General features: G+C 54.6%; 1 protein-coding gene across 1 annotated transcript in view; it reads left to right on the top strand.

Moving 5' to 3' along the window:
* NCOR2 (nuclear receptor corepressor 2) overlaps positions 1-23,358 on the top strand; it is a 224,697-nt gene that overhangs the window by 187,591 nt on the left and 13,748 nt on the right. The window contains exons 20-32 of the mRNA XM_058816892.1: positions 2,064-2,619; positions 6,870-6,990; positions 7,899-8,136; positions 12,343-12,498; positions 12,910-13,049; positions 13,131-13,236; positions 13,913-14,017; positions 14,842-14,945; positions 17,348-17,498; positions 20,829-20,981; positions 21,305-21,391; positions 21,851-22,125; positions 22,912-23,275. Of these exons, the coding sequence (XP_058672875.1) occupies positions 2,064-2,619; positions 6,870-6,990; positions 7,899-8,136; positions 12,343-12,498; positions 12,910-13,049; positions 13,131-13,236; positions 13,913-14,017; positions 14,842-14,945; positions 17,348-17,498; positions 20,829-20,981; positions 21,305-21,391; positions 21,851-22,125; positions 22,912-23,275 (2,556 nt within the window). The remainder of the gene's footprint in view (positions 1-2,063; positions 2,620-6,869; positions 6,991-7,898; positions 8,137-12,342; positions 12,499-12,909; positions 13,050-13,130; positions 13,237-13,912; positions 14,018-14,841; positions 14,946-17,347; positions 17,499-20,828; positions 20,982-21,304; positions 21,392-21,850; positions 22,126-22,911; positions 23,276-23,358) is intronic.

The raw sequence follows: 23,358 nt of genomic DNA, 5'->3' as shown, positions 1-23,358 counted from the left end.
GCTCCTAAGGAGGGTCCCTGCACGCTCTTATCCACCGCTGTGAGCTGTCGTGGAGCTTATCATGGGCTCAAGGAGAGATAACCCACCAAGGTCTGTCCCCATCTCATCAGGGCTCTGCTGCTTTCTGGGCAGTGGAGCTCCCGGAGCCCAGCACTGGGGAGAAGGCAGGGGAAGCTGTGGTCTGCCACCAGCAATGCTGATGCACCTTGGTGGGGCTTTTCCTCCTCCTTTCCCTTTTAAGGCAGCGTTTTTCTCCTTCCCAGCCATACCAAAGAAAGGAAACAACTTGAAAGTGACAATTTTCAGCTCTTTATTGCTTAGAAAGCACAGCAGTTTGGAGTTCAGAGAAAATGTGCACAATTTTCCAACAATGCCCATTTGACTTCTGTCAAAGTAATTTAATAACTTAACCATCACTCTGGCACCACACTGGTTCCTGGCCTTAGCACCCAGGCTAATGGGACTTGAAATGGGAAATCTTTTCAAATCGTCCTTGTGAGTGACTCATTACAAGGCAGATTCCAGGTAAATCTTTGTGCGAGGTGGTATGTGACTCACAGGAGCAAAGTAAAAGGTAGTTACTGCTCTTTGTAAGAGTGCCTGAGAGGAAACAACATGATTTTGAGATTAGAGACAGATCTCTTGACATGCTTCTGAGCCTTACTTCCCAAGCATCAGCTCTTGCTCTGCTGCTGGGTGCCCTACAGAGTTGTGGAAAAGCACGAGTGGCATGAAAAATGTAATGGGCATGGAAGTGCCAGGGTGGTGTTACACAGGAGATGGGCACTGGCTCCAGGGTGACATTTGGGGATACTCAGACAATACGTTGAAGTTGCAGGGGCCACGTGGCCAATCCAGGGACAGGGGGAAAGACTCAGTGTGGGAATTATGGTGTAGAGCATGGATTCAGCATCTGGAGGAAATGCAAGGAGGTGTAGAGCTTGGCTGAGTTTGGGATGAGCGATTGTTGGGTGTCTCAGGATAGCATTCAGAGTAGCATCAAGTGGCAGTTGGGAAGAGTTTTGCCAAACACACTGTGAACCTTGTCCTGGCTGGGTGATGGAATGCCTCAATTCTTGTTTGCAAGTGAGTAAGATTGGAGAAAACTGAGATTCCTGATGAGTGTGGTACAGTTTCACTCTGAGGACAGATGGGTGTGCTCTGATGTACAGCTTTTAGGAGACAGTCCCTCTGTGGCACTCCTCTCACCAGCATTAGAAAGTTGTCTGAGCTGCTGTGGAGGGAGGCAGGTCAAGGAATGTATGTGAGGAAGCCTTTGGGGCATGAGCGTGAGAGCCCTGCCTGGTGGGGACATGCTGGGATGGGACTGTGGAAATCTCCTGGTGTTCCTGGCCCTGGCCATGTTTGTCCGGCCGAGCCTTGGAGGGAGTGATCCTCTCCCCAGCTGTAGAAACAATCTCTTGGCAGCACCTAGCTCTGAGCAGTGCATGGACGCTTGTGCTTCCAGCTCTCATCAAGCTGCTGGTGGCAGATCTGGGAATGATCCTTCCCGTGTAATAATTAACCTGTCCTGCAGTGCTGCCAGAGCTTTCCTTTCGCTGACCCTGACCTCCTTTCTTCTGCCACTAACAACAAACACGTGTAGTGTTTTGGGATGATCCCAGCTGCTCCAGGGGTGGCAGAGCCAGGGAGACAGGTGATGTAAGTCAGCGAGTAGGGTGCCTGGTCTGAGGCAGCTGATCATGTGCCATGGGTAAGAAGGTGAGAAGGGAGCAGATCCTGTCCTGCCAGACCAGCCAGCAGCCAGGGTTTTCCCTTAACATCCAGCTTCCCAGTCACTCAGTCTGCAGGTTTTTGGGCGTGTGATTTTGTGTTTGGGTGGGGGTTCACAGTCGTGCTGGGCAAGCAGAGAGGCCCCCAGAACAGCCCTTTGCTTAGCAGGCTCTGGATCTGGGGATCCCAGCACAGTTCTCCCAGCCCTGGGATCATCTCCCCCTCAGAGGAATGAGGGCGTTCTCTTCCCAAGGGAGGGGGTGGAGGCAGCGATATGGGAAGCAAGAATCTCAGGCTGATCCTTATTTTTATTTCTTCCCTTTTCTCAGCTGCAGTAAATAACAGCTCCGACACCGAGAGCATTCCCTCGCCAAGGCCCGAAGCCAAAGAAGGAGGCGAAAACGGGGCCAAGGCACCACCCGGGCCGGGAGGTGACGCCGGCACAGAACCGGCAGTCAAGTGGGAAGAGGCTCCAACGCCCCCCGACGCTCCCCCTGCTCCCCCTGCCAACCCCGCTCCTGCCGCCAGCCCCCCGCCGGAGACGGCTCCCGAGGCGCCCAGCAGCGAGGAGAAGGTGCCCGAGGAGCTGGTGGTGGACGTGGTGAAAACGGAGGAGCCGGAGGAGAAGGCGAGCGAGGAGCCAGGCAAGAGCGAGGTGAAGAAGGAGGAGAGCGAAGAGAGCCAGGAGAAGGACAAGGGGAATGACAAGAAGGTGGAAAGCGGCGTCAGCAGCGCGGGGACGGCAGGGACGGAGGGGACGCCCAAGGCCGAGAAGAAGGAGAGCCACAAGGGCAGCAAAGGCCCCGGGGTGAACCCCGACAGCGACTCCAGCGCGACCTGCAGCGCAGACGAGATGGATGAGCAAGATGCTGTGGACAAGAGCAGGTAGGAGCGGGGAACAAGGGGACAAGGGCATGACCCAAGGGCCAGATGAGCTTTTCCATTGTGTCGCAGTGCCCATGGGTGCCTTTTTGAGCTCCTCCTGGGGATATCACTGCTCAGGCACTCCCTGGCCAAGGGACTTCCCAACTGTGTCCCCATGTGCCCCCAGCCCTTCGGCTGTTGCTTCCAAAGGGGCTGTGACACAACAAGCAGTGCGATGTCCCAACGCACGGGTGCTTCTAGGACATGGCCGTGGGCAGATGTTGGGTGCAGAGCCACTGCATTTGCTGGTGGCAGCTGCCCATCTGGGTGACGCAATGGAGCGGGGTGTGCTCTCAGGGACAGCCGAGCTGGGCTCGTTTGCCAGCATCCGGGGCTGGGAATGGTTTCTGTCTCAGTTGGTATTGGCAGGAGAAAAGTCACGTCAGGGATGCCTTTTACTGCAAGAGGGGGCGAGTTGCTCCTTTGGCAGAGATGTTGCTCAGATCTGTAGGGGCAAATTATCCATCCTGGCCATAAAGGCAGGAGAATGTGGTCTGTGTGAGCTTTCCTGGGGCCATGCCAGTGGGTCTTCACCTGAGACACTGCAGTCCCAAGCCCTCCACCCACCCCTAGACCTGGCCAAGAGTGCCTCAGACCCTTCATGGATGGCTCTTGGGACAGGGAGGAGAAACACTGGCCTCCTCCTTGGAGAAACATCTTGCTCCCCTCCCAGCCTTTCTCATAGGGCTCTCCCCACCCAAGAGCCTCATGGATGGAGAGAGGGTTTTCCTTTTTTTAAAGAATATGTGTGAATACACACATCTTTGTAGCACTGAATTTTTTGATGGCTCTTGGGCCAGGTGGGACTCCTGTGTACACCCTGCCATTGTATGGGGGGCAGCAGTCCCTCTTTGACTCAGCTGGACAGGGACTGAAGGCTGGCATCCTGTATCCAGTGTCTTGCAAGCCCTCTGTGGGCTCACAGGGAGCAGTTTGGCAGCAAGATGGGTGCTGCCAGGCTGGGCAGGCTCTGGATGTGTGCAGCGCTGTGGATGGGGTTGTTGAAAAAGCAACTGAGCAAAGTGGTGGGATGAAGTCAGAGGGAGCTGTTGTGCATCCTACTGCTCCAGATGGCCTCTGTTCTTCCCCTGTGGTGGATGAGCGCTGCTGGTGTGGGAGCATCCTCTGGGGTGCAGCCCATCTCTGCCGAGCAGCTGGAGCAGCGCAGGCGGTGCCAAGGGGTGGTGGAGGTGCTGCTGGCCAGCCCCGTGGCAGGGCTGAGGCCTCTTGGCTGCAGTGCTCCTCTCCATTAATGGCCAGAGTCCAGCACCACCCCTCCCCACCCTCCCCTGCTTCCCAGACAGGAGAAAATCTCCCAGTAAGGGAGAGTGAGGCCAACAGGGCTGTCCTCCACCAGTTTAACGTTAACCCAACCGAAAGCAGGGCAGCAATGGCTTGTACCAACTTCTCAGCAGCAAAGCAGAAAATCCTCTTGGGAACAACTTTTCCATCGCAGCTCCTCGCTGAGTCAGCTCCTATCTCGCTTGTCAAACAGTTACCAGCTTCCAGGAATATTAAACACCAAACAGGCGTCCCGAGCTCCAGGGCCACTCCTCTCAGCCGGTGTGGCGATGAGGCGCGGGCGATGGCAGAGCCTGCTGGCACGGGCAGGCTGCAGCTGACGCCGGCATCGGGCGCTTCCCAACCCAGCGGCACCCACAGGGCTGATCCTCAGCTGGCTCAGAGCTTTTGGCTCCCAGTGAGGACTCGGTGCCCCTGCCGGCTGTAGCTGTGCTCCCCTGCCTTCCCCGTGGGCCCGGGGCTGCGGGGCCGCGAGCGTTGGCGCAGCCGCAGCGTGACTCGCGCGGAGCGGGGCCGTGGAGCCGCGTGAGCCGCCCCGTCACCGCATCACCCGATGCTCGCCCACCCACCCAGCGCCAGCGGGGCGTGGGTGCTCTTCCCTGCGCTTGTGAAAGCATCAAGCTGTCCCCGGCATCTCCCAGAAGAGGACAGAGGGTGGCTGGGGTGTCCCCGTGGTGAGAAAGGGAAGGGTTCAGAGTGGGGGCAGCCTTTTTTTGGTCCTGCAGTTCACACTAGCAAAGGCATGTCCAGGATTGAGGAGGCGCAGCCTTAACTCATCCAAGCTGAAGGAGGCAGCTGGTTGTCTGTGGTTCCATGCAGCGAGTGCTGCAGGAGGGCTGCTGCAAGCACAGCCAAGATGTGGTTCAGCAGGAGGTCACGCCAGATGGGGACATGTGAGGGAGGCCACACACAGATAGCACTGCAGACCTGCAGCATGGTGAGGAGACACCTGCACTGACCATCCCGGTGCTGCACGTCCCATTGCTGGCTCTGCTAGAGGTGCAGGGACTCTGCCAGGCCAGTGCCACATTGGAGCCATGTCTCTGGCTTGGGGGAGCCCATTTTGGAGCTCTGGTAGCCACTGCCTTTGCACAACTACTGTGGAGTCTTGTTTGGCTGGGTCATGTGTCAGGGTGTTGGATCATCTGGAAGTTAAATTAGTCCCCATCCGTCTCCATGGCAGAAGAAGGAGGAGTGTGGGAAATGCAGTGTCATGGTCATCCCCAAAGCTTCATGCCTGGGAGGGGACATTTCCACACTGCTGAGGCTCAGCTGTGAGCCTGCCAACCCCTTCCTGCTCTGACTCTTTTCCCATCCTTCCCAATGCCATTGGCCATCTTAAGGCACTGCTCCTTGGGTTTGGGAGGTGCTGGGTTGGCAGCAGGTGGATAAGAATTGTTCAAGAGTTGTTCATATGGTGATTTCCAGAGCAAAGCACCCAACAGACATCCCATTGTCTGGCGCAAGATCTGCTGGGAGGGACGTAATAAATTAGGCAATTTGCATATTTATGAATTTAATACTGACTTTGGCTTCCGAAGCATCAGGATCCTGGAGGGCTTCAGGAAACCTGAAGATCTTGAGGGTGCTTAAAGGGACTTTGAGGGTGCTTCAGTGTACCTCTTCAAGCACCAATGAGTGCACAAAGCAGCTGCTGGGGTGGCAGTTCCACAGCTCAGCCTGGCGTGAAGGTCTCAGGAACAAGTGCTGGGTGCCCTTGTCCCCAGCCTTGTGTCTCAGCAGATTTTGGGGCACTGCACCCTTCCAGGAGTGCAGCTTCACAACACCTGAGTGGCTCCACAGGCAGACAAGATTGGATTATTTAGGGAAGAATTTTTTCAAATTTGCTGTCCCTTGTTTGTTTTCCCCTGGGTGCCTTACCCTGGTGCCAGTGTGGAGGTGGGTCCCTTTCCCCTCTGATGCCAGGCACTGTGCAGAGCGAGGGCTGGGGCAGCCCCAGCACCATGATGAATTTATTCCCCACACACGGCCCCGCCACGCTTGTTTATTCATCCAAGGGTGAGCATGGAATGACCTTGAAATTTATAGGCTGAAGAGAGCACTGAAATAACAGCTAAAATAAACAAATCAAGCTGTAAAGCTGGAAAACTATGAACTGGCTTTAACAAACTGGAGTCGGGAGGGAGAGAGAGCAGAGGTGGCCTGGGCAGATGTGGTCCCTGTGGTCTCAGCATGAGCTCAGGAGCTGGACATGCTGAGGGTTTGTCCCAAGGGCTTTGCACGTCTCCATCCCCACCCCATTTTGGTGGCACCATGGGGATGCCCCCCATGTTTGCACAGGGGCTCTGCACGGCTGGCTGAGTGTTACCAGGCAGTTCAAACAGCCAAGGGGAAGAGCAAGTGGTGAGAGTACAGGGCTGCACAGCTGCTGAGTGCCAAATCCCATCCAAATCCAGCCTCTCGTCTTTCAAGTGACCCAAGGGCCCGAGTTGCCTGCACATGGTGGCTTGCCCTGGCTTTAGCACCTTGATAAAAGACAGTCCTTGAAGAAGAGCATGCAGCCCTGGGTGAGCTGTATGTGTGAGCTCTGGAGGGTAACACGATGTCCAAATGAAATCTGGGCTGGTCACCTCACTCCATAGCACCCAGCTCTAGAGTCCATTTTCCCTCAGGTTTACTCTGGACAACAGCAGATTTGCTAGAAATAGCATGGCGATGAGGGAAAGTGGGCTCAAGAGCCTCTTGAGCCAGACATAAGGGTCTTGTTTGGACGTGTAGTCCCTTGGGCTTGTCTTTGAGCCCAGATTCCCAGCAGCCAGCAGCAGTCCAGCACGCTCCTCTCTGATGCAGAGGATGTGCTCTGGGTTTGGCAGCACAGAAGAACAGGGGTGCAGGGTGTGGGGGGGCCATGGAGCCTGTCCATGGCTGATGTCCTGTTTTGGTTCCAGGTTGCTGTCCCCCAGGCCCAGCCTGCTCAACACCGCCAGTGACACCCGGCTCAACTCCTCGCCGCAGAAGCCACTGGACCTGAAACAGCTGAAGCAGAGAGCTGCTGCCATCCCTCCCATTGTGAGTACCCTGCTGGAGAGGGCAGGGGCTGGGAGCACAGCCTGTGCATCGTGCATGCTCTCCCACTGGGCCCCGTGGTGTGTGTCAGGGTTGCAAGGATGTGCTCATCCCTGGGGATGGCCTCTGGTCCACAGAGAGCTGTGCCTGGGCGGTGTGAGTTCCCAGCCAGGCAAGGTGCTCCCTGTGCAGAGGGTGTTCCCAGCTGCTGGAGCAGCTCTGCCAGCAGCATTTGGATGTCTCTTGAGCTCTTTTATCAGAAAATCGTGGGAGGTCTGGACAGAAAAAGCTTCTCACTGCCACATGACTGCTGCCTCCCATGGGTTTAAAAAGAAGGAGTGCACCTTCCCAGCCCTGCACTTCATCTCGTGCTTGAAGGATATCACCTTCCTCACTCAGGAGCTTTGCTTGGTCCGCCTTTTTGACTGCTCAGTAGCCATGTATTGAAAGTACTGATATGGCGGCTTGGGCTGTGAGAAGAAGCATCCTGGTATCTCCAGGATCAGCACTGGAGGAGCAGTGATGCAGGGTGGGCAGGGAGGAAATCCCTGTTTGGGGTTTGCATGATCAGGGAGGACCCATTCCTGATGCTCTTCTAGTTTCCCATGCTGCAGCTAGAGATGTGGCTGCTGTAATGTAACTTCTGGCAAAAGCTACAAGCACGTAACTATAGATTAGGGGTTTTGAACAAGTCTGACTCTGTCCTGTAGTATCACCAGCACGGAGCTGGTACTCTGTCACGGGCTTTTAAAATCTCCTGTGGGTAGTGAGCTTTGAAGCCCTGTTTGGCCTCTGCTAAGACTTGCCATGATAGTGTGGGGCAGGGGTTTCTCCTAACTCCTGATGTCCTTAAGATTGTTACAGATGTCAACAGCACATGATGAGCATCACCAACTCTTCCTGCTTTGCAGATTTCCGAAGGTTTCTCAGAGGGGGTATTGCAGAGCGGAAGCGTGAAGCCTCAGGTGCCTCCCCACGCCTTGGCTCTCTACCAGCAGCAGATCACAAAAGCCCACGAGTCTGCCCGCGAGGACATGCCCCCGAGCAAGCTGTCACAGTCCCAGCAGCAGCAGGCTGAGAAGGAGCAGCAGCAGCCCAACAGCAGCCCCAGGGGGAAGAGCCGGAGCCCCGCGGTTGGAGAGAAGGAAGGTAGGGCTGTGTGCGCGTTTATCCGCGCGGAGCACCCGGGCTGTGCAGCTGCACGCAGCCAGCAGCTTTCCCCCTCCTAGGTGAAAGCTTGTTTCGACCCCTGAAAGCTCTTTAATAGCATCTTGAGGCAGGACGAGAGAGGCATGGCTAATTTCCCATGTTCATTAGACAGTACATGATGTCTCATTGAGCCCACAGCAAACCGGGCAGTGTGGAGCGCCAAGGAGGTGAAGATTGCCTTTATTAGCATCTGCCATTCACCAGAGAGCAGAGGGGCCTGGAGGCATGCCAAGGCTCTGGGTACAATGGCTCTTTTCTACCTTGCTGGCTTTCTATAAAGAATGCTTTTAATGCACAGCGGGGACCATTATTTCATTTAAAATCAATGCTAATACTGTGACTTGGAGTCCAAAGGTTCCTGTAAAGATTCCCAGTGCTTTCTCCCCGGAATAGCTCTGATGTGGTTTGGCTGCCTAATGAGCAATTCAGAGGTTCCCACCATAGAGCATCTGAAGCATTATTAGCTTGAGCACCTGGGGATCAAGGTTAAGGAGAGACGGGAAGTCCTGATGAAACCATCCTCTAAATGTGTTTTTAATCTGAGTGTTAGAGTCTGTTCCAGTTCAGAGTCTGTGTCCATGTCCCCTGTAGCTAGCCTGTGACTCAGTTGTTAAGGAAGATGAGAGGCTGTCTCCAGTGGCACAGTCAGGGAAGTTGGGCTTGTGTGGTAGAGTGTCCACCAGTGCTGGATCCTGAACAGGAATGGGTGCAGCTGCAAAAATCACCTGCTTGTGCACGGAAGAGAAGGGTGGATAAGACTGCACTGAGGGGGCACTGAACTTGGCAGTGATGTTTGCTGGAAAATCACTGCACTAGTTCACCCTGGGGCAGCCGGGATTGTGGCAGCCTGCTCTGCAGTGTCCAGGCCAGGTAGTTATTCCTCAAGCTGTCGTGTTCCTCTGGACAGAAGGATTTGCTTGCATTGCTGGCACTTGGCCACAATTTTTTCAAACAATAAATAGCACAATGTGTGCATCACACCTTCAGAATGTTTTGCATATAAGCAAGGAAGGTGACTGCTCACCTTGCAAGAAAGGGAGTTTCCCCTAAGTCGTGGCGTTGCCACCCGTGAATTCCCATTTCCAGTAGATCTTATCCTGCTGTGCTCCTGTTTGCTGCCCAGGTGGAACAGTTCCCCTCCAGCTCTTCCTCCCCAGTGGCAGGTAATCAGGTTTGATCTCCTGTGCTGTAATCCTGTGCAGATCTGATGCTGCACTGCTCAGCTTCCTTGTGAGCTGGGTGCCACTGCCAAGCACTCCAGCCCTGAGCTCTGCATTGCCCATGTCCCAGTGCTGCAGCTCCAGCTTGCTCCTGGCCACAGGAGGATGAGGAGGTGAGGCAGATAAGTGGGTATGAGGTACAAGGCAGGCTTTAGGTGTTGAAGTCACCCACTCCACTCTGTGGCCTGCTGGCACCATTATCAAATACAAGGATCTGTTATCCAGGTGGATCTTTTGTTGCTTTGTTCTCTGCAAAGCACTAATGATATGAAGCACTTTATTCTCTCCTCTGTACAGCTCTGAATATTTCATGTTAATGAAAGTAATTATGCCTCCCTATATCCCTGCAAACATCTCAGTAGGTCTTGGGCTCCAGCTGTGTGCTCTCCAAGCCCTGTGTGGCTGTGCATCTGTGCTGGGTGCCACAGTGGCCTGGAATGCATGTGGACCCCAGGGAGACATAGGCTGGTCTCCCCTGTTCATAGTGGGAACTCAGTTCTCTTCTGAAAAGCAGTAGGTTTGTGATGAGTCACCTCAAGGGGAGAAATCAACTCCCCCAAAGCCTTGGTTTCAATGCAAGTATGGACTCATGCAGTGTCTCAGTTCTTTCTCTGCCTCTTGGAACACGTCCTGGCTGTGGGTCAGGGGTTAGAAGGGAGATAGCCAGATATTCCTGGCAAATCTGTGTGCATCCCTTCCCTCCCCTGCTCTCCGAGCCATCCCAGTGGAGTGGCAAGCCTCCAGACTGCAAACATGGCTTGGAGTTAAAAGGCAGAGTCCAGCACAGCCTGCAGAGCCCTGTGGAAAGCAGCCCTGTGCCACCCCCTCAGCAAGGGGCTGACTCCACCAGAGCAGGTACTGCTGTTCCTCCCTGGCTTGATAAGAGAGCTGGAACTCCTGCAGCCGCTGCGGAGATCAACATCCTTCTCACCGCTCTGGATCCGCTTCAAAGCCAAGCCTTGCACACATCCTGGCCCAGGCCTTGGCTGCCTCGCAGCTGCTGGCTGGGGCTCTATCAGCTTGGAGGGTGGCCAGGCAGCCATACCTTCCTGAGCCCTGCCTGCCCTTCCACGAGGAGCTGCTGATCACGGGGCTGGGCAGAGGCAGGCAGCCCTGCCTGGATCTCACCGGCAGCCAGGCGGATCCCTGTGCCCGGTGCCGAGCTGCTGTCGGGCATATCTTTGGTTATCACTGGCGGTTGGAGAGCCAGCAGTGTGTTTTGTGTTGATTTAGTTGTGTTTCATTTGGCCTCTGTAGGCGACGGGGAGCCAAGAGCATTAATTTGGATGACGGATCATATAAACTCTGACTCCTTCGCTCCCATTCCAGGGACTTGATAAACGGTAATAGGAACTCTCTCTTCCCCGTGTAAGTGCTATTTTATCAAAAGCTGGCTGAATTATAGCCACCCTCTAATGCGGGGGCAATTAGGAACTGGCCACATTTCACAGGCTGGAGAGGCTCGCAGGGAGGGGACGGCTCCCACGGGGAGGGGAGGAGGACGAGGCTCTCCGAGAGCCATCCAGGGTGCACACAGCCTTGGCTGACAGTGCCTTGGCTTCAGGGAGCATCTTCAGCTGGAGATCCCAGCGCTGTTTGCCCCCACACGAGCAGAGCTGAATGGGGCCGAGCTGAAGGGGAGAAGATCAGGGAGTGTGGCTGTGCCAGAGACTCTCCAGCAGTGGGGAGGGTGGGCCTGGATTCCCCTCTGTTGGCAGGATGAAGGGATCCTCTCTGGGATCCTACAAGAGGCCACAGCCAGGGTCTGCTCCCACCAGGCTGCAGAGGTGTGAGTGCCTGCACACCTCTGTGTGCCCAGAATGGATTTCTTCTCTCACTGAGGCCGACAAGAATAATCTCCCAGCTTCTGAGTACACTGAGCATTAATAACGATAATGTAGTAAAGCCTCATTAAATTGGGCCTCTGATAATCTACTTGCCCTATTATTAGGCTTAGCAGGATTCAGCATCTATTTTTATCAAAAATTGATGGTTAAAGGCTGGGTTCATTTGTGATTGCCATTGTTTACTGCCCAGTTTCTAATTTCTGGTCAATGCAAACGTTACACAGGTGGATCTGGGTAGCAAGGGCAGTGCAAAACGAAGTGTTTATTGATTACAAGCAAATCCTACCAAACCTGCCTCTCCATCCAGAAAAGGCTGTCTCATCCATCTGCTTAGCCAAGCGTGAGGATGCACTTGGCATAGAGCTGGTGCAGATGAAGCCTCTCTTTTCCTCAGCATCTTCCAGCACATAGCAGGGTTCAGGTGTCCCCAGCACAGCTCCTCTATCATTAAACTCTTCTTGGCCTCCCTTCAGCCTTTTTATAGCCAGGATGAGCCCAGCCTGGTATCCAGGATGGGAACTGGGTAATTTTGGGAAGCTGCACACCACAGTGTAGTCACCAGGAACTGGTACCCTCTGGATGTCCCCCATGCTCCAGAGGAATGCCAACATTGCTGCTTCTTGGCTTTAACCTCAGGGAAGGATTTGGCAGCATCATCATTAATCCTCCAGCCCTGCCATGCTGGGATGATGTGGAGCTGTGGGCACAGGCAGGAGCTGCCCAGGAGCAATTCACTAATGGCCAAGTCCTGGCAAGGAGCTGGACTCTGCATGTCAAATGTCATCTCTCCTGGGTGGGATGGCACCAGGTCCACAGTGAGCACCAGCAGAGTCACCAACACAGACGTCCCACTGCCCTTTAAATCTGAGTGAAATAAATGCTGTCAAATCCAGGCAGAGACACTGAGCTTTTTCCTTTTAGCTTCGTTGAAGAGTTCAGCCTCACCTCGTGGCCAAGTTGGACTGAACTGAAGCCATCTCCTGTGCTTGGAGCTGGCTCTTGCTTCCCTGCCATGCTCACAGGGACTCCTCACTCCTGCTGCCCACTGACCATGCAGTTTCTTTCTGTGTCCTTTGCAGAGAAGTCCATGCATTTCTCAGCCATTGCAGAGGTTCAGAAGCTGAGTGCTGAGTCAGTGGCTGCCTCCTGCTGGCCCCCTGTTCTGTCCTACCCCCGGGATGTGATCAGAACTTCTCCCCAGACGGAGCCCCACTTGTTCCAGTATAACCCACCAGGCAAGTAAAACCCACTGGCTGTGTGTGTGTGCCCTCCCCTGAGCTGGGGCTGAGCCCAGAGGCTGTGCTTACAGCCACTGTTACAGGCTGGGCTCTTTAAAGGCCCCGGGGTGATCAGGTCAGGTGTGTCTCCCAGCTCTGGCTGGGGCAGGTGTAGGGGTGTGGATTGTCACAGAGCAGGGTGGGTGCAAAGTCAGACAGGTTTCATCCCTCTCTGGCTGGAGGGCAGCTCATCCTCTGGCTGCAGAGGGGACAGGGCAGTAATTTAAACTATTCCAGTCCTTTCCAAAATGCCTGTGTGACTTGCAGGCTCACAGCCAGCTCCTGCTCCCTCCCATTCCCCTTCTGTCCCTGATGCTGCAGCTGCTCTGCCTGCCCTCAGTCTCACTGACATTTGTGTTCTCCTCACAGGACACCCCATCCCTCTGAACCTGCATGAGAGCTCTCGCTCAGGGCTGCAGAGACTAGCCAGCATCTCCAACCCTCCTCCCCTCATCTCCTCCACCAAGCACCCCTCCGTGCTGGAGAGATCCGTCGGATCCATTTCCCAGGTAGGGCAATGATAGGTGTGAGAGGTGGAGATGCCTCTCAGGGACCATCAGTTGCTCCTGACCTTTCCTCTTGCCCCACAGGGAATGCCCATCCAGCTCCACACACCCTACAGCCCCGAGCACACCAAGGTCCCCGTTGGTTCCATCACCATGGGCCTGCCACTGACCATGGATCCCAAGAAACTGGGTAAGGAACTGGGAGAGAAGTTGTTTTTCACATATTCTGAAAGCAGAAGGGAGTGAGCTTGCCAGAAGCATAGGGGAAAGGAGGAGCACAGGGCACAGCAAGGGAGCACAGAGAGAACTGCTAAGAGGATGAAAGGCTTAGTCCATTAGGGGAGCAGAGACACAGGGAGCTAAATTTGTGCAGTATAGGAAAGCAACAGCTCGGTCAGGGACACTTCCAGCCCATAAATACCCTTCAGGTAACACTGTGATCGAAGGAAGGAAATATATTGTTGCTCCCCAGGCTGGTAGGATAAAGAGTAAATAGCCTGAAGTGAACAAAGAAAGTGTTTAGTCTGCAGATTTGGAAGCTGTTGCTAACAGCAGGAGGGAATGGGTGAGGGATCAGGCCTGGGGAGGAGGGATATGATCTCTGTTTCTCACTGTATGTGGGTTCTGTTATAAACCAGCACAGAGTTTCCAGTGTCAGCTCTGGTCCTGGTGTGGGCAGTGCCAGGGTGAAGGATCTGGCTTTGCTGGATGGCATTTGTGCATTCACCACCCTGGGAAGCCCATCCCAAGGAGTTGGAATGGCAAAGGTGCCAAGAAGGTGCTGCCTCCAGGCTGGCACAGCCAAGGGTTGTGGCCCCGTGTCCTGCACCTCTGCTGATACCTGGGTAATGTTTTATGTTTTCCAGTGCCTTTTCCTGGAGTAAAGCAGGAACAACTTTCTCCTAGAAGCCAGGCCAGCCAGCCAGAGAGTCTGGTTCTGCAGCCATCCCAGGAGGGCTCCATCCTGCGGGGTGAGGACACGGAGTGGGGGGCGCGTGCCCCAGCTGTGGGGAGAGAGGGAGGGATGCTGGTACTGCCAAGCCTGGTGAGTGCCACACTGGCTGCAGCTGCCCAGTGATCTCAGGGTTGACTTCTGGAATTGTGCCCAGCCAATGGGGTCTCTTTACCCCTTTTCTCTACCTCCCCAAATCAGGGCCTCAAGTGTTGATTCTGGTGGAGGTTTTGTGTTCAAAGGGCACCTGAAAATCTGTTGCTTAAGACAAAGCAAGACCTGTTTAAATTACATTAATTGGTATTTTCATGCTCTTCACTGTTGGTCCTCCAGCTGATCAGGGACCCCATTTTGGTTAAATACAACCCTGATGGGTTTCTTTTCCCATTAATCAGGCAGAAGAAAATAAATGCAGAGGTTTCTGGTTTGTGAACCCCCTAGTAAGACCAGTCAGGAGCCTGAGTGCTGTGGGCTGGATCCAACCCAGGACAGATCTATGTGAATGAACTCAAGCCACCCTGAGCTGCATCTCACCACAGATCTGCTCTGATCACATCAGGAGAGGCTGAGCCAGGCTGTGCTTTCTCCCAGGTCATAAATCTGCCCAGCACCTCCACAGAGACAGCAGGGAGCTGATAGCCTCAAAAGGCCTATATTTTCCCTCCTCTCCACCCCACACTCACAGGGAGGGGTTTCTCAAGAGACTTGGCACAAAGGGTTCTGAAAGGTTTGGGATTGAGCACTGACAGCTCTTGGAGGGTGTCCCCTCCAGTACCACAGAGACTGGGTCAAATCCTGCCCTCAGTAGTCTCAGCCCCAGCTCACAGTTTTTGTGTCCTACAGGTACTTCCCTCAGCTCTGCCTCGGGAGGAAGCATCACCAAAGGAACACCCACATCCAGGCCCCCTCCGGAGTCGCCCATCACCTACCGAGGCTCCATCACACATGTAAGTCCCTTGTCACCCCTGGGTGCTGCCAGCTGCAGCCTGTGGTGCTGGACATGGGCACTGAGGGTTGTGGGGCACGCTGGGTGTGCAGGACAGGGCTGTGCAGCAGCTCTGTGGTGCTCCCGCCCCATGGAGCCCCTCAGAGGGGTCTGCAAGCAGCCCCCACTGGAGATGGCACGAGAGGTGTTCCATGAGTGAACACTGCAGAGGAGCAGAGCCCAGCAAACAGCAGTGCAGCCTTACAGCACCTTTAAACCCAGCTTTGCCTTTTGTAGCTGTAAGGACCAGAGGCAAAGGAGCTGTAAAGGGCTCTGGCAAAATCATCTTGTCAGGGCAGGAAAGTGGGGCTGAGCAAAGGAGATGGGTGGAGGGCCCAGGCCAGGTGGAGCAGGGAGGAGACTCTGAGGGGCAGGTAAGGTAGCAGGAGCTCCTGCCAGGGTTGAGCACGCTGTGCTGGGGGTCCTGCCCAAAGGCTCTTTAGCAGGAGGATACTTTGGCTTAATCTCCACCATCCATCTTCAGAAGAGCAGCTGGCAAGCGGGCGATAGTTTCTTGCAGTGTGAGTTATTGCTCATCTGGTAACAGAGCAGAGAGCATTAAAAAAAAAAAATCTGTTTCCCATGGGGATTTTATCTGGCCATCATTCAGATATTTAAAGACATTCAGGCTCCAATTTTTGCCTGCCTTCTTCAAGGAGGATGACCATATTCGCTTTGGCCCTGGGGACCTGATCCTGAATCCTGGCCCAGAGCAAAGGCTTAGCTTGCCTGGTGCCCTGTGTCCAACAAATGCCAGGAGTGGGTGCTCAGGGGCTGTAAATAACCCATCAGAGCAAACACTTGCTCCATCCTCTCAGATGCTCCTGCAGCAGCTGTGGGCAGCAGTGGGTGGGCGTGAGGGACCTTGAGTACCATGTGCCAGTTGAGGAGATCAGCAGAGTTTGTTGAGATACTGTTTTGCATCCAGTTAATGAATCCAGCCAGCTGATGAATCAATCCAGATTCCTTTGTTTGGCTGGGAAGTAAGGTATCAGGGCCAGACCCAGGGCATTGCCTGGTTCTCCTGCTGGCCCAGCAGCCTGCATCCCTCTGCTCCTGCTGGGATGAAGGAGCCCCCTGTTCTGGCAGCAGCTCCTGGTACCAGAGCTGATACTTGATCTCAGATGAGTCATCCAGTTCACAGGAAGCAGATCTTGAATATATGCTCTCTGCTCTGAAGCCATCTGTCATCACTTGCTTTCACATCCCCTCGGAGCACATCTGTGGAGGGAGGTGCCTTACCTGGGGCTGGGAGAGCCATTGCAGGTGCCCAGATCTGTAAGGGTGGGTGCCCAGAGCACTGAACCCACATGCTGGTATGCCCTGGCTTTGGGGACTGCTGCTGCTCTGAGGGCTTGGTGGAGAGCAGGGGCACTCCCAGGCAGGGGTGGGGAAAGAGCCTGAGTGGCACAACCTGGAAACACCAGCCAAGCTGGCGGGGGCATCACGTCCCGAGGCTTCCCCCAGGCATCAGTCCCAGGGCTTGCTGGGGTTAAATGAGCTGAGTAGGCAGGTGTCAGTCAGGAGGGTCGCTCTGACAGCGTCACTGTGCCTTCCCAGAGATGGGGAAGGGGGGCTGGCCCCCCATGGTGGCTGTTCCCAGCTGGCACCGACAGGTTACAGTGGCAGAAGGGTGTTAATCACCAGCAACTCCTCAGGGACATCAGCTCTGTGTGTGTTGAAGGGGATTCAGTAGGCAGGTGCTGTGAGCTGTGTCTGCTCGTGGTGAAGGAGAGGTTTCAGCTCACACTGGTGTGTGTGGGGAGCCTGCTGGTGTTCCTGTTGGAGATCTGAGGCAGGCTCTGCTCCCTGACCTGCTGCGGGACCGGTTTCGCTGTCGCTGCCATCTCGGCCGGGCGCGCTGCCAGCCCAGCTCCCGCACACAGGCAGCTCCCTGAAGGTCACCCTGCTGCCAGCAGCTGTGCCTGGGTGGGCAGGACATCTCTGTGCCTCCTGTGCCAAGCTGGGGAAATAGGCTGCAGGGAAAAGCTAATGCTGGAGCAGTGCCTGCTGTCACTAAGGTGTCCTCAGGGGAGCACCAGCCCTGTCCCCCAAACCTGGGAAGAGGGAGCCAGGCAGGCAGCTTACTCCAAAACACACAGGGTGAGAGCTGCTGTTTCTGTGCTCTCCTCATCCCCTGCCTCTTCCCAGCAGCCTCACACAGATCACGTACCTTTTTACTGCTGCTCGTTATCATTCTCATCAATAATTAAGCTGCAAGTCCCTGGCTGTTGGCTGCGCCAGGAAGCGGAGGCCGGGTGTGCTCTCTGCGCTCAGCTTCCCGCGAGGAACAGCCTGTCCCCGCACGGCGTTTGCTTAATTGGTTGTGACACTGTTAAATATGGATCTTGGTGGCTTTCCAAGGGCACCCCGGCAGAAGTGCTGTACAAAGGAACCATTACCAGGATAATCGGAGAAGACAGCCCCAGCAGAGCAGAGAAGGCGAGGGAGGATGCCGTGCCCAAAGGACATGTCATCTACGAGGGCAAGAAAGGCCACGTGCTGTCCTACGAGGGTGAGTCCTGATCTTCTCTGCCTTTTGAGGGCAGGTGCCAGGGGTTTGTGCCACTGTGGCTGGGACTTGGGAGCTGTTTGAGGAAAGGCTGATGAAGTACAACAGGCCAGCCTCCTGTCTCTGCTTCCAGTGCTTCTCTCCTTTCCCACCCTGGTGCCCTGTGTCCATCTGTCCTGTGTGGTTATCTTGTCTTAGAGATGGCAGGTGGGTTTGCAATGATTTTGGGAAACAGGGAAGAGGAGAGGACCAGATAGGAAGGTGTTACCTTCATCCCTAGCACCCTGTAGTGGAGGGGGACTGATTGAAAACATTACAAAAGCACTCCCAAAGTCTTGGGCCAAGGTGGACTCAAACCTGCAAGATGGAGGCAAGTCAGGTCGTTCAGCATAAAGGTTCATTTGGATGTCAGGTTCTCACCTGCATTGACTTGGGCACCCTGAGGCTTTTCCAGCACAGGACTGCCCTGCAGGAATCCTCATGGACCCAGCCTCAGCGTATGGTGAGTTTTGCTGGAGCTGTTGGAGGTGGTGAAGCCATTTCTGCATCCCACAAGGAGCCTATCTCGGGATGTGTTGGCTGCACCCCTGTAACAGGTGGTCAGCAGCTGCTCCTGCCTGCTCAGCCCATCACAGCACTGCCTCTCAAAGCTGCTCTGCGTGTCTCAGTGCCTCCCACTGGAGATGAGCAGATGTTGCTCTCCAGTGAGGCTGGGAACAGCCCCATTCTTGCCTTTCACTGTGTGCTGGGTCAGGCATCTCTCTTATGGAGCTGGACTCCTGCTGGTTTGCATCTGTAGTCAGGAAGAGCCAATTTAGAGATGCCGCAGCCCTGAATCCTCCTGGGGTGAAGTACTGGCCTGTGCTCTGGTGTCCACAGGGATGGCTGTCCTCATGTGTCGCCTCCCTTCTCACTTGAGTTTGGAGATGACTAAGGAGCTGATCCCAACCTCAGCTGCCTCAGTCGGTGTCTCTGGGAAGCTGCTGTGCTGCCTGGGCGCTGTGGGCAGTGCTGCAGGCACTGTGTCCCACAGAATTCCCTTTCCTCATGGCCACAAGTGCAGGCAGCTGCTTTCATCACAGGCTTGTCTTATCCTGGACTGGAGGCAGAGGGTTCAGGTCAGGCCACGGGGACAAGCTCCAGCTGTTGTCACCTTTGTGTGTGTCCTGGGACCTTTCAGGGCAGGGCTCTGTGCTGTGCCTCCCTCCTGCCACATGGAAACTGGCTCACAGCATGTCCCCCCCGGGGCCACTGTCAACTCTAGCCCAGATTAGAAATGTCACTGAGGAGGACTTGACTGGATGCCCTTTGGGACAGTTGGCAAGGCTTGGTCCAGGGAGGACTCAGGAAGCGTTTCAGGACTTGTTTGTGCAAGAAGCTATTTTAATCACCTCTGCCCGGGCTGGGGGTCGAACAAGGCTGATCTCAGAAATAGCAGCATCAGGGAGAGATGGGGAGTGCTCCTGGCAGTGAGGGCTGCCCGTGCCCAGAGCTGGGATCCCACTCCAGGCAATGAGGGAGAGCTGCAGACCAAACTCTCCCCTGTTGTTTGTGTCAGCCCGAGTCCCCCTGGCTGCAGCCTGTGTCACCTCTCATGCTACCCCCCATAGACACAGATGTGGAATTAATTCCTTCCTCTCCCCAGCAGCCTTTTACATGCTTGGTAGCGTTTATCACATCCCAAGTGATCCCGTGAGCTGCTGCAGCCTTGCCAGCCCTGCCTCTCTCCTTCCCCCTGTAGAGCCCAGCGAGGCTGAGCAGCCCAGGAACAGAAGAGTTAAAAAAAAAATTAAATAAGAAAACTGAAACTGTTGGTGATTATGAATTTTGGCAAGCAGAAAAAAAATTGCAAATTCTTTAGTGTCATGAGGGTGCTTAAAATAAAAGAGCTGTAATGAGACGAGATCCTGTAGCATGTGTGAGCTGAATTGTGCTAGATTGGTTATTCTCATCCTGCATATGATTGCTGATGGCTTCTGCAAGGCGAGGAACGTGGGTTTGGAATGGTTTTCTTTCTGTTTAGTCTCTCTTCTCCCTCACGCCCTCCCCCTGCTTCCCGGTGGCACAAAGGGTGCCCGGGAGCACGTCCCCTCCTGCACAAGGGCTGGTGGCAACAGATGTGCCTTGATGACAGGGTGCACATCACCCACATGGTGCTTGGCTGATTGTGGATGGCACCCCCGGATTTCTGCTGTCAAATGGAGCTGAAGCAGAGGCTCAGGCACGGACCCCCTCTTGTTTCCCCACACACAGCCCCAAACACTTTGTGGATTGAGTGGGTGCTGATTGCGGAAACCAACAGTGGGTGTGAAGTTGTAATAATCCCATTTTATTAATTACTGGTTTTGCCAAGGAGGAGTTTTGTTCCTGATTGTCCACAGTAGAATGAATGTTTTTTAACTTCCCTGCTTTCTCTAATTGTACAACCACCTTCTCTACCCGCAAAGAGGAGGATCAGTGCACTGGCAATCCTTGGCAAGGGCAGCCTGGCCAGGGATGATGGGCAGAGGCGTTTGTCTCTCCTAGCTGACATCCTGTTTGGAGCTCACGGCACAAACCCAAGGCATTCAGCTGGATCAGAAGCTGCTGAATTCACAGCTCGCTGCACATGATGGGTGCCCATTGCCTGGGGTGGGCCTGGTGCTGCCTGGCACAGGCTGGGCTGTGCTGGTGGTGGGGCTGTAGCTCAGGACAGGTGTCCACTGCCTGTTCACAGGGAACCCACTCCAGGTTTGGATCAGGGGGCAGTCAGTGGTCTCTTCTCACCCTGGCACTCACTCCATCAGTCCTGCTTTGCACCATCTCTCCCAGTTCCTGTGTGTGTTCAGTGCTGTTTCAAAGGAATCATTCTCAGCTTCGCTTCTCCTCTGTTTTCCCTGATTTTCTCACCCAGGGAGTGTCTCGGCAGATGTTAAGGCTGGCCAAGATCCCAAACAGTAGGTGTCTAGCAAAAATCAAAACAAACAAGGAAAAAAACCAAAACTCCCCAGACCCAAAGAGTCAAGTTCAGTGGAACTGCAGCTGCTCCCACTGGCTCAGGGCTGTCCTGCTGCCTACAGATGGCCCCACCAGGGAGGGAGGGGATGGGACACGACTGGGTGGATGCTCCTACCCAAGAGGGAGGCACAGAGCTGGAGTCTGAGGCAGGCAGGGAGGGAAGAGAACACCAGCTGAATTTCCTGGAAGCCAGTCCCGTGCGATGTTTCTGGCACCGCATAGCGGCGGCTGATGCTGGGATGAGATCTGACCCCTGAGCAACGCACACAAACAGCAGTAAACACCCTCTCCTGGCCCGGGCTGGCTTTCCATGCCTCTTGATGTTCCCCCCTGCAGGTGGAGTTGCTGCTTCTCAGTGTCCCAAAGAAGACAGCAGGAGCTCGGGAGCTTCCCATGAGACCACAGGAACTAAGCGGACCTATGATATGATGGAGGGGAGGATCAGCCGGGGCTTATCAGCCCGTGATACCTTATCTACCAGCATTGAAGGTGGGTCTGCGTGAGACCTTTCACCTGGGTTGTGTTACTGACCTGTGGAGATCTCATCTTGTCTCCTGTCTACATGGTGCATCTGACCAGCATGGGAAAAAACCAGAAGGTAGACTGGTCTCTTTGCCTTGAGTGTCTGCCCTGACAGACCAGCTCCAGGAATACAAAAAAAAGGGCACATTTAAAAAAAGGAGAAAATAATTAATTTAGAAATTGTTGGTATTTATCCTTGTTGTCCCAGGCATCCCTGGTAACACTGTCATGTATTTATGGTGAATGAATTGCTGTGTCACAGCCTGACTTTCCCTCTTGGGTCTCTTTAGGTCTCATGGGTCGAGCGATCCCTCCAGACCGACACAGTCCCCATAACCTAAAGGAGCAGCATCACATGCGAGGCTCGATTACACAAGGTAACACCTGGGAGCACAAGGTGGGCATGGGCAGGGGAGGCACCTCACGTGCATGGCCCCTTGTTCTCATCATCAGGGTGGGACAGGAGGAAGCAAGGATGGGCACGTCAAGGTCCAGCTGCAGATCTTTGCAGCCCCTGCTTTGTGCTCAGAGAGATTTTCAGTCTTGCTCAGCTTCTACCAACCTGAATTCTGCCAAAGTCAGGGACGAAATTGTCAGTGATTCGCATGAAGCAGGTTGAAATTAGTGTGAAATGGATGCAGAAGGTGGTGGTAGGTGTGACGGGGACCAGCTGCATTAGTGCTATAGCTGCCCTGTGGGCTCAGTTGGGCACCAGTCCCTGAGTTACATGTGTTAACTGGAGACCCCCTAGAAGTAGGTATCTGCATGGGGACTGGGAGTCCAGGGTCTGCCTGGGGAGTCACCCTCTGCATCTGTCATCTGCCTGGGGGTTGCAGGAATACCTCGGTCCTATGTGGAGGCCCATGAGGACTACCTCAGAAGAGAAGCCAAACAGCTCAAGAGGGAAAACACTCCACCAAGGGACTTAACTGATGCCTACAAGGTCAGATCTCATGATCTGACTCCTCTGAAAATGAAATCAGCCCATGAAGACCTGGTAGCCACGGTGAAGGAAGCAGGAAGATCAATCCATGAGATCCCCCGGGAGGAGCTGAGGCGCACACCCGACATCTCTCTGACCAGACCTCTGAAGGAAGGTTCCATCACACAGGTGGGTATGGAGTGAAAGTGGATGAGATCAGTTTTGCTCAGATTGCTGCCCTTGCACAGATCCTGGGAGCCATTCCCATGGTAAAAGGAGAACAGAGACAGCTTTGTGTTGCATCACTGGTAAGAGCTGACGCTCTGCTTGGGTACAGGTTGTCCTGCCCCATCCTTTGAAGGGATCCATTCCAATCCAAACCATCCTGTAATCCTTCCCTGCAGATAAATACAAAGCCCAGGGAACTCCTGGCACATTAAGAAAGCAATGATCCATCTACACGTGTAAAGAAAAGGGGACACATTTGCCTCTTTTCCAAGGACAGAGTCAACTCAGTGCCCTCAGCATTTGTGACTCTGGTGCACATAAACTTGGTCTCCTCCCTTCATGGGCAAGTGGCAACCCAGCAGGGCCAGTAGTTAGGATGAAACACGGCATGATATCTCCTGTTGGTCTCCAAATATTTGCAGGGTTCCCATGGCACCTTGCAGTCCTGTCCCATTTCACAGTGTGTGTAGGAGAGAGGCGTGATGGGCACAGCCAGCCTTCAGCAGTGACTCATCATCATCATCTTGTTGGAGCACAACAAGACATGCAAGATGGGCCCTCCACCCTGCCCTGTTCCAGTGGTTATCTCTGCTCTGCCGAGGGCTGTTGGCTGTTTGACTGAGCAAAGCTTGTGTATTGACCCACTGAATGAGGCACCCTGAGTCCTGTTGGGACTCAGTGGGATGCAGTCACTGGGCTCCTTCTGTTCTAGGCCCCTTTGATGTCCCCTCTGCCTCCTGTCCCCAGGGTACCCCACTGAAGTATGACAGCGGCTCTTCCTCCTCGAGCACCAAAAAGCACGATGTGCGCTCCATCATTGGCAGCCCCGGCAGGACTTTCCACTCTGTGCATTCTCTGGATGTCATCCAAGACCCGAGGAATCTGGAAAGAGCTTACGAAGAGAGTCTGAAAAACAGGCCAAGCCCTGTGACAAACTCAGGTGGCTCTATTGCCAGAGGGGCTCCTGTGATTGTACCCGAGCCGGGCAAACCCCACCAAAGTGCCCTGGGCTATGAGGACCACCAGGCAGGGCACAGCACGGCCTTCAGCAGCCACTTGCACAGAGGGTCTCCAGTGTCCACACGAGAGTCCACCCCACGGCAGCACGAAGGTACTTGGCAAAGCTTTTATTTGATGGTAAAATGTCTAACAGCCGAGCAGGTGAGGTGCACGGGAGGTGGCTGCTGACCCCAC

The sequence above is a fragment of the Ammospiza caudacuta genome, chromosome 18, assembly GCF_027887145.1.
Source record: "Ammospiza caudacuta isolate bAmmCau1 chromosome 18, bAmmCau1.pri, whole genome shotgun sequence".
Lineage (NCBI taxonomy): Eukaryota > Metazoa > Chordata > Aves > Passeriformes > Passerellidae > Ammospiza > Ammospiza caudacuta.
Note: the sequence above shows the minus strand (reverse complement) of the source record. Positions and strands in the feature narration are given on the sequence as shown.